The following is a 9442-nucleotide window of genomic DNA, read 5'->3' on the forward strand; positions in this document are numbered from 1 at the left end:
GGGCCCCAGCCAATAGGAGGCGGGGAGGTGGTGCGCGCCCCCGCCGCGCATGCGTAGTGAGGCCGGCGGGCAGCGCTTCCCCGCGCGGTACTTGCCCTGAGCTCGCTCCGCGACACGGAACCGCTTCCTCTTTCCCTCAAGAATTTTCCTCTTCCCCCCCACCTTTTTTTTACCGGAGCCGAGGTGGGAAACAAGCTCTTGGGAGTAACATCTCTCCCGGCAGGTGCGCAGGCAGGGCAGCAGGAGCGCGGCCCCGACAACAGGAGCCTGCCCCCCACCTCGGTGCTTCGTTAAGCCCCGACTTCGCCACAGTGAACCGACTGCGCCAAGGGCAGGCAGAGTTCTGCAAGCCCTCCTCCTCCTCCTCCCCAAAGCTGTGAGTACAGGAGGGTCACCATGCCCTCCAGACACGTCCTTCCTTACCTTTCCCTTCCCGAAGGTGGAGCTAGGAGCCACGGATGCAGGCTCTGCCAGGCAAATAATGATTTATAAGCTCTTGCATATACTCTTTTTTACAGTTATGTATTTATGTCTTTCTTTCCCCATAAAAACAAAAAGAAATAACCACACAAGCCACTACTACCACATCAGTCAAACCAGTTTTTCCTTTATTAGGTCCAACTTCACATCACATATATTGTGACTCAATAAAGGAGTAAGTTCTTTCAAATAAGGTAATATTTTAACATTTGTGTCTTCAGGTGACTGTGTACAATCAGGTAGCATCAGTAAAATGCTCGAGTAATGCACCTGGAACAGAACAGAAAAGCCATTAAAGGAGCAGCTCAGTTATCTCCACAGAGTTTTCATGAGGTCTCAAATGAGTTATTTCACAGAATCATCTCAGTTGGAAAAGCCCTTGCAGCTCCTCCAGTCCAACCATGAACCTCACACTGACTGTTCCCAATCCACCAGATCCCTCAGCGCTGGGTCAGCCTGACTCTTCAAACCCGCCAGTGATGGGGACTCCCCCCCTGCCCTGGGCAGCCCATTCCAACGCCCAACAGCCCCTTCTGCACAGAAATCCTTCCTCAGAGCCAGCCTGACCCTGCCCTGGGCAGCTTGAGGCCATTCCCTCAGGGCCTGGTGCTGGTTCCTTGGCTCCAGAGACTCATCCCCCCTCTCTGCACCCTCCTGTCAGGGAGCTGTAGAGGGCCATGAGGTCTCCCTCTTTTTTATTTTTATTTACACTCAAAGCCCAGTTTAATCATACTCAGGCCCCATATGCAGTTACTGCATTGCATTGCCAGTACAGCTGTCACAGTACCCCCTTGCACCAAGACACCATGTCCCAGTACAAGGAGGAGGGCAGGCACTTAAAGATCCAGAACTAAGTACTATTTGCAGTCTGACACCTGATACCTCTATTCTAAGCACATTATAAAAAAAAAGAATATGACACTGGCCATCTCCCAAAGAAACTGAGTTAAAAGACTGCCTTTACATAACTTCATTTCCACAAAGATTTTTATTTAGGGCTTAATTTTAGTCTGGGATTAGAGCACATTAGGTCTTGCCTACACTTAATGACAGATGCTCATTTATCAGAGAAGCTTCTGTTTAGTAACAACACCTTCATATGTTGCAGCTCATGCAAGAAGCTGGTATTTATGATGGAGATCTAAATGTCATTGTTATAGCTGGTTTCAAGTACTCAGAAGTTCAGGTCTAAAAAGCCAGCAAAATGAGTGGCTTTCCGAGGCTTGAGGCCACTGCAATCAGGACGAAATACTACATGCACTGCCCCTGAAATTATCTACTGAGGCTAAATTCTACGCACAGATCAGTTAAGCTCTGGCTATGCTACAGCTGATCTGTTCATTCTGCAGGAGAGAAGCCCTCCAAAGTGGTGTTTAATTACAGAAAAAAGATGCTATTTTAAGTGTAACATGAAGAAACTTCAGTGTTGTTGGGTGACTATCATCAGTGGGGCCCATTTTCTAGCATAAGCTAGTAATTAGTGTCCCAGTTTTCTAAACTGGCCAGACTGTGACAACAGAGTGAAAGTTTGTGCATTTCCAGTGGAAACAATCCTGCATTTGCTAAAAGTGCTTCTGGGGGACAAGCTGATGAGGAGCAAAGGTCGATGTGCTGCCAACAAAATGCTGCAATACCTGTTGTTGTAGCAACTGCTATGTAGAAACTTCTGGGAGGTTGGGTATGTTGCCAACCACCCTATCCCTTCTCAAGCAACCAGACTGTTCATGTTCTAAGCCTTATCTGAAAAGGGTTAGTACCTTTTCAAGGAGACTTGTAGTTACAGATATATCTGGAGAATCACGTTACAAGCTTGAACCCCACAGCATTTCAGACCCATGAAGGCAAAGAAGAGAACTCTGTCTTTGCCAGGAGAGTTTTGAGTACAGGAGTCCCATGCCAGGAGTCTCAGAAGCAATGGCACCCCTTACCGATAAAGTTACGCTTTGTCCAGGCCCAGTTCCTCTGGAGTGGAGATTCCCAGCTCACTCAAAGTTGGTCTAAGTTCCTGGATAACGTAAGGATAGATTTCCTTGTGAGGTCCTGCCTTGTCCTAAATGAAAAGGAATGATGTTATTTTGACAGCAAGCTGTTGTCAAGGTCCACTGTACAGCGCTCAGGTCTGCAATCAAGACAAAAGGGTCTGTGGTCTGATCCACCTACTGCAGGACAGCAGAGCATGGCCCAGCTTTACCTGGGCACCAAGTAAATAAGGCTTGTGTACAGCAGTACTGGAAAGTTCTCCTACCAATTCACCATGGCTGCAAAGCACCCCAAAATAATGCTGAACTCCCCTTTGGGGGATCTGCAGATTATTCTTAACACTTGACACCTTTCCCTCACTTAACATTAGGCTGATGTGACCCATGACATGTGTGTGTCACCACACAAAACTAAAGGCGAAGGCACACTCCTTCAATGAGGGATGCTTTGCAAACCAGCCCAAAGACCACTTAGACCTTAGGAAACGTGATAAAAAATATATCCAATCAGTAAAATGGGAAAAATAAAATTAGCTTTTGGGCAGACTTTGGGGAAAAGTTAACTTGTTTGGAAATCAGGGGAAAAACATCACCCCTTGAGTAATACCCAGGTGGAGCTTAAAGAGCATATACTTGTCCCCAGGTTCTGATAAACTGAGTCGTGACCTAGGTGATGAGGACAAAAGGAAGGGGGGGGAGGAAGAGATAAGGAAAACATACAAAGATGCTTCCATTGGTCTTACATCTCTCAAACCCCTGAAAGTTTCAGTTCTACAGAATAACACAGAAAGCAGAAATGGCAGACTGAGAAGCAACTGATTGTGGAGTAAAGTTTGAAGCAAGTGTATCTGACAGCTGACAGCAAAGACCTCCACACCAGTCCTCATGTGGCAAAAAACAGTTGTAAGAGCAGAGCTGCTGGCTTCTGTGACTGACACAGAACTCCTGCCTCCATCCCCACCCGCTTAACTCCCTGTTAAGTGAAGGCTGGATTCAGGTTTCAAGGTGCTGGTTTATGTTGTTTTTCAAGGCTGTGCAGCTTCCTGAGTTACTACTCCCAGCCAGCTCAGTATTCAGTCCTTTAAGCCAGTAAGCTGCCTTCACCAGAGATATTTCTAGTAATGCTTATTTTCAAAAAAGGGAAGAAAAATCCCTAAAGACATTCCCACCTAAGCCAGCATCAGGAAAGGAAAACATGAACATATGGCTGTTATAACTGAAACTGTCCTGTTCAGTATTCTCATCTCAAAACACTTATTTCCAGCCACCAAGCATGTGCTTATAATGAAGCTATTGATTATGGCAGCAGGAAATTGTGGTTTCCCTTTGCACCACTAACAGTAAGCCAAGAAAACCTCTTCTCCTGCTGGGCTCTCAGCAGTGTGAACACAGCAGTTACACCCGAGGCTGCCATTCCACTCACCTTTACAACTTCTAAGATGCGGACAGCACTGGCAAAGTCATTTAGCCGTCTGCACGCTCTCAGAGCTGCATCGATGATTTTTGGTTCCGGAACCAGGTCATAACCCACAAGTGTGTTTATGCCTGTGGATATAAGGAAACACCAAGAGGAACTTGGTATCAGCTCATCATGCTAACAAAAGGAACCTGATGAGCATTATTTCGCTCCACCTCATGAAAGAATGCAGTATTATTGCAACACTAGTTGCCATTAGAAGCTGACTACAATTTTCATTGCGATCTTGGGGAGACACACACACACAGCCAAGGGTTTTCTTTTGCTCTTCTCCCTCTCACTGTTGCTCATTACTGTAGATTTTAAAATTTTAAGTGGATTTCATGAAATCCCAGTGGGCCAGTTTCATCCATGCTCCCAAAAGGAGTCAGTGTCTGTACCACAGCCCATCAGTTATTGAATCATTAAGAAATCCAAACGACTTCATTCCTACAGGTGTAATGAAATTAGAACTTGCTTAATTCTATTCCTTTCCTCTCCTTTCCAAGGGAAGAGCCCAACACCTAATCACCCAAGTGATGCTGGAATGATCCCTCTGGCTGTTATGTTATGGAGCTGGCAACTCCACAACAAATAACAACTGGAGACAACTAGACAAACACTCTACAGTGAGTTGTGGCCAAGCCATTAAGTCCAAAGAAAAACATGTGTGGTTATACACTAAGCAACAGATGAGCTCAAATACACTCTCTCTCCTCAGAGCAAACGCTTTTCTCTCTCCCACCCAGGTGTTAAAATGCATATTATGGGGCATGAAAACTTACAAAGCCTACACTCCCATTGCCCTGTACCCCTGCTCTCCCTCATTCTGCATACCATAGTTCCTTCCAACTCACTTGTTTGGTTGCTGAGGTGCCATTGCCTGCTGCAACAGGCTCAGAGCTGAGCAAACAGCAGCACGCCAGCCAAAGGCACGCCTGGAGCAGCCAGGTAACTCAGAGCAAATAAGGCTCGCACAGTGCCTTGACCCTACACCAGCTCCCAGTTTTCACTATTTCAGCTCTCCAATAATAAAGTGAAAGTAAGTTATTTCTGGTCACAAAGCTATTACAAAGCAGCTATAATTACTCCATGTTACTCTTCCCTTTTCACTCAACATACCTTTCCTGAGCTCCCAGGCATCAATATCTGGCTTGTTGAAATACGTCACCCAGCGAGCATCAAATTCTTCATCTGTTTCTTGTGACCCATGAGAGTAGCAGCGGGCATGCAGTACAGCTGAATGCAAAAAGAAAGGAAGAGACTTTGAACAAACAGAAAATAACTGCACAACTGTACTTTAGCCCTGACCAACTGACCAAAAGCCAAAAAAATATATATTTCACACACTACAGTCAGTCCAGATCAGTCCTCAGCCTGGATAAGCACTGGATTAATATAGCTCACTAGGTATTGGTTGTTTTGTGGCAAAATGTATATTTTCTCTTCCACATCAGACTTCCAAAGTGTTCCCTGACCCTTTGGTCAGAGCAGGATTTAATGAAAGAGAAAAATAATTCTGTATAACCAGTCCTTAAGAGAAGTTTTCTGGGATCCCAGTTTCTGTACAATACATGAATTTTCCCTCTTACCAGAGGCAAGCCAGCCAGAGAAACAACATACATGTACTTCATCAACAGATGTCATTGCAACCAAGTAGCAAGATCATTCTGTTTCCCATAAGCAACCCTTCTCAAATACACAGGACTTGTCTGTGCACTGAGTTTAACTACATGAATCAGTTTTTCCAGTGGCATTCCTGCCAGAAGTAAAACCCTATACCCTATTAGCTATACCACTATCCACTTAAGATGAATATACTGGTTTACTCTGGAGTAACTTCCTGCTTCTGAATTAATTTTGTAATCCAGGAAAAGCAGACTTCCCAACCAACGGACTGTGATGGATGACTCAATAGCAACAAGCTGCAGGTCTTTGATTCCACCATGAGTTCAGAGCAGATGAAGCCTTGTTTTGAAGTGGGTTTAGGAATCTCTGCAAAATGACCTAAGCCCAACCATAAAGGTTCTCAAAAGCAAAGGACCGAGAGCTATTTCTTCCAGCAGTCTAGTGAAGAGTTGAAGGAGAAAGGAAAAAAAAAAAAAATCACTGCTGTTTCTGTGTCTACACAAGATAAAACTCCTGGATCTCAAGGCTGTAATTGCACTAATATTTGGTAATTAATAAAGCACGGAAGTGGATTGTAGTCCAATGGACAAATAAGGCTCCTATGATTGTGAACTCATTGCTTCCCTCAACAGTACTCTTTATCAAATTGCTTATTTTTTTCCTTTAGGGTTTTTTTTTAACCCAGAAAAGTTGGAATAGTTTTCTAAAAGGCACTAAAACCTAGGGTACAGCCAGCTCCACCCACATCAGAGCTGTACTGGGTCCTCCCTGCAAAGCCCAAGCACTCTGCCTTACGGGCAGAACACAGCCCTGCCTAGAGACTGCTTCCTTCCCCACTGGTAATTTCACTCCACTAATATTTGCAGAGAGGTCATACACCAGATATGACCTTGCCAGTCTGAAGCTCTACTTCAGAGGAAGTCAGATATAGCTAGTCACTTTTTCTTTCTTAATCTAGCACAAAGCACTCACGCTGACCGATTACAAAGTTTTATTTAAAAGAAGAAACTCCCAAACTGGGTTGTATTTTTGACATCCTTCCAGATGCACTTTTCTGCTTTGAAGATCATAGTGAACAACACACTGCAAAGCAGCATCCTAATTCTACATAAAATATACCGGAACAAACCACAACAAGTTCAAGGAATATCTTGAGTCTCATTAAATGACAGCTCCATCTGAATGCAATCCAGACTTTTAACAAAAGTTAACATGATCTGACATTTCAGCTGCAATTCTGGTGTATGTAATGCTTCTCCAACCATGAAAATATTTTCATTTATCTACGTAACTAGGCAATGGAAAAGTAAATGACAGACCAAGTCAGAATTATAATGCTCTTCCGCTGTCTGTAAGGACATTCTCCATCCTCCTCCAGCTCCAAACCAGACCTTTGACCCTGCTTTCTCCAATAAATCACATGCACAGCTGAGCTCAAAGCAAGAGCACTCCACTGTAAATGCTCCTGCACACAGGCAGGGAGTGAGAGGACTGTGCTGAAAAGCCCTCAGATGCCAGCTGTTTCAGGGAGAACACTTTTTTCCCCCTAAAGCAAATCCTAGAGAGAAAAAGCAAATCTCAGTTTGAGAAAAGCGTAGATTGAGGTTCTCAAATACCATCTTTAAGTTGAAAAACTGAAGTCTCTTTCCACTGAGCCCTAAACAAAACCATTCCCTTTAGTCTTAAACAAAGGAACAACTTGGTTAGACTAAAAGGATCCTGAAGAAAAATTAAAAAGACCACAAGAATTTGAACTGTGGATGCAGTTTTCAATTGCTGCTACGTTTCTTTATCCCCATTTGTTTTCCATATTAACGCTTTTATCTCTTATTGGAGACCAGACTCTAAACTGCTCCAGCCACGCAGAAGCGCCACAGGAGCCAGGCAGGTGCCTCACTTTTCAGTGGGGTCCATCAAGGTCACCGTCACACACACGATGTGTGAGACAGTCGAACCACACTGACCCATCCGTGTGGAGATTCTCAACTCCAAGAAAGAAGCAAAGGGCAAATATGTTTGCAGAAACGTGTTTTCAAGAGAAGCCAACAAGCTTCTAGAGTCTCAGAAGCCTAAAATCATCTAAAATTAAACATGGTGAAGTGCCAGAATTTGTCAGCTTTCCATGTTAATGAGCACAAATGAGAAACGCGCATCAAGAGAAGGATTAATTTACTGAAAAAGACCGGACTGGCAATAAGAAGATCAGGGGTGCACGTGCATTACATACAGAACATTTTGCAGCATTATGTAACATAAACCTAAACCCACGGGCACACGAGATGAACACAAAGCATTAGATCTGTGGAAACACAACCCCCCCGAGGCCACCGGCAGAGGAGGATCGGGTCAGAAGGGCTAAGCGAGGCGTTTGTAATACAAGACCTTGGAAAAGCAGAACATGGAGCCTGCTCGTTAGCAAAGGCGTGGAGAAGTGAGGGCCACGAGCAGCCAGGGTTCAGCAAGGTACAAAGGCACTGCGAGCAAAGAATTTTAAAGGATTTTTTTAAAAAAATAAAAAAGGTTTAAGAAGCATCCAAGAAATCCCAGCGTGCCAACAGAACGACCAGCACTTATTACTCTGTTGTTTTTTTTTTTTAAATGCTGCAATACACTCCCTACGGCAACTGTTTAATGCACACGTGCTACAGGAGAGGCACCCACAGGCCTCCGAGCGTTTTAAACGTGGTCACCGTCTGTTATTTAGCTATTAATTGAGATACACTGGCACTGCCTTCTCAGTATTTTAGTTCTGGTTCCCTGGCCAGCATTCACGCCACACTGTCTATGGCTGCTTTTCTTCCTGTTAATTAGGGTGTTAATAAGGAAAGCGGGAGAAGGCCAGGAGTGGAGCAGGGCTGGTCCGCCCCCGGAGCCCCGGTATGGGTCGGGGACGCAGCTCGACGACACAGAAGACACATCGGGCTCCTCCACCAAGGGGCTGAAGCGGCCCCTGCCACCTCCCCAAGAGGAGCTGCTGACCAAGAAGTTCCAGGTACAGGTACCCAACAACCCGAGCGGCTCGGGGACCACCGACCACCAGCCGGACCACCAGCACTGACCCCACCGCCTCCCATGCCGGCCAGCCATGCGCCGGGTACATAGGCAGGAATATGCCCTCTACATAGGCAGGAGATTATACGCTGGAGAAACTCCGGGGGTATTTTAGTTGCTTTGCTGTGGATAAAGGCAGTGCGAAGCCTGCGTCATGCTTGCTCCAGGGTCAGCGATGTGCTGCAGGGTCCCCCCAACGCACCCCCACTCGCTGCCGCGGCACCAGCTGATCCCCATGCACGGGGACTTGCTGCAGGGGGGGGACACACATCTTGTCCCCAGATTTGGGTGAGGCTTAAAGGGTTAAACCTGCCAGCTCTTGGTTACAGATTGAAGCAGGGGAGGGTGTGTTGGGGGGAGCTGCTGACCCCCCATTCGGCCACCCAGGGGCAATGCCACCACCAGCTATGCTTCTGCTCCCACGGAGGCAGAGCACCTGTCATCTTTCACTGAGGGGTGCCTGGACCGGGGAAGTCAGCTGCGCATCATCGCTCTCCATTGCGATGTCTCAGCCATCAGGAGACAGTTTTGCCCCAAGCTCATTGGAGTAATGCCTTCATTATCAAAACCGCTGCAATTACACCCGGCAAGGATCTGTCAGGTTTATTAATGCCAGGCTCAGCGCCATGATTCATCCTGAATAAAACACAAAAACAAGCAGACAGGTCGCTCCCTCCCTGTGCCCATGGAGCTGAGCACTGCACTGCTTACCTGTGGGGAAGCAGAGGAAAATAAAGCAATCCTTCTTCTTCTTCCTTCATCAGATATTCAGGTCTTTGCTCTCCTGGAGGTGTTTGTAGGGTCTGGAGCTGGGGTGAAGCCCCAATGTTGGGAGCTGGTGGCAGTG

General features: G+C 46.1%; 1 protein-coding gene across 1 annotated transcript; it reads right to left on the reverse strand.

The window, feature by feature from the left end:
* Positions 1–582: 582 nt before the first annotated feature.
* LOC113483866 (cytochrome c oxidase subunit 5A, mitochondrial) lies at positions 583–5215 on the reverse strand (the record flags this gene model as incomplete). Its single annotated transcript, XM_026855843.1, has 4 exons — positions 583–750; positions 2409–2530; positions 3883–4004; positions 5038–5215. Coding segments are annotated over 3 exons (414 nt in total), but the record flags the coding sequence as incomplete, so codon positions are not given.
* Between the last annotated feature and the right edge of the window lie 4227 nt (positions 5216–9442).

The sequence above is a fragment of the Athene cunicularia genome (assembly GCF_003259725.1).
Source record: "Athene cunicularia isolate RWA chromosome 10 unlocalized genomic scaffold, athCun1 chr10_part1, whole genome shotgun sequence".
Taxonomy (NCBI): Eukaryota; Metazoa; Chordata; class Aves; order Strigiformes; family Strigidae; genus Athene; species Athene cunicularia.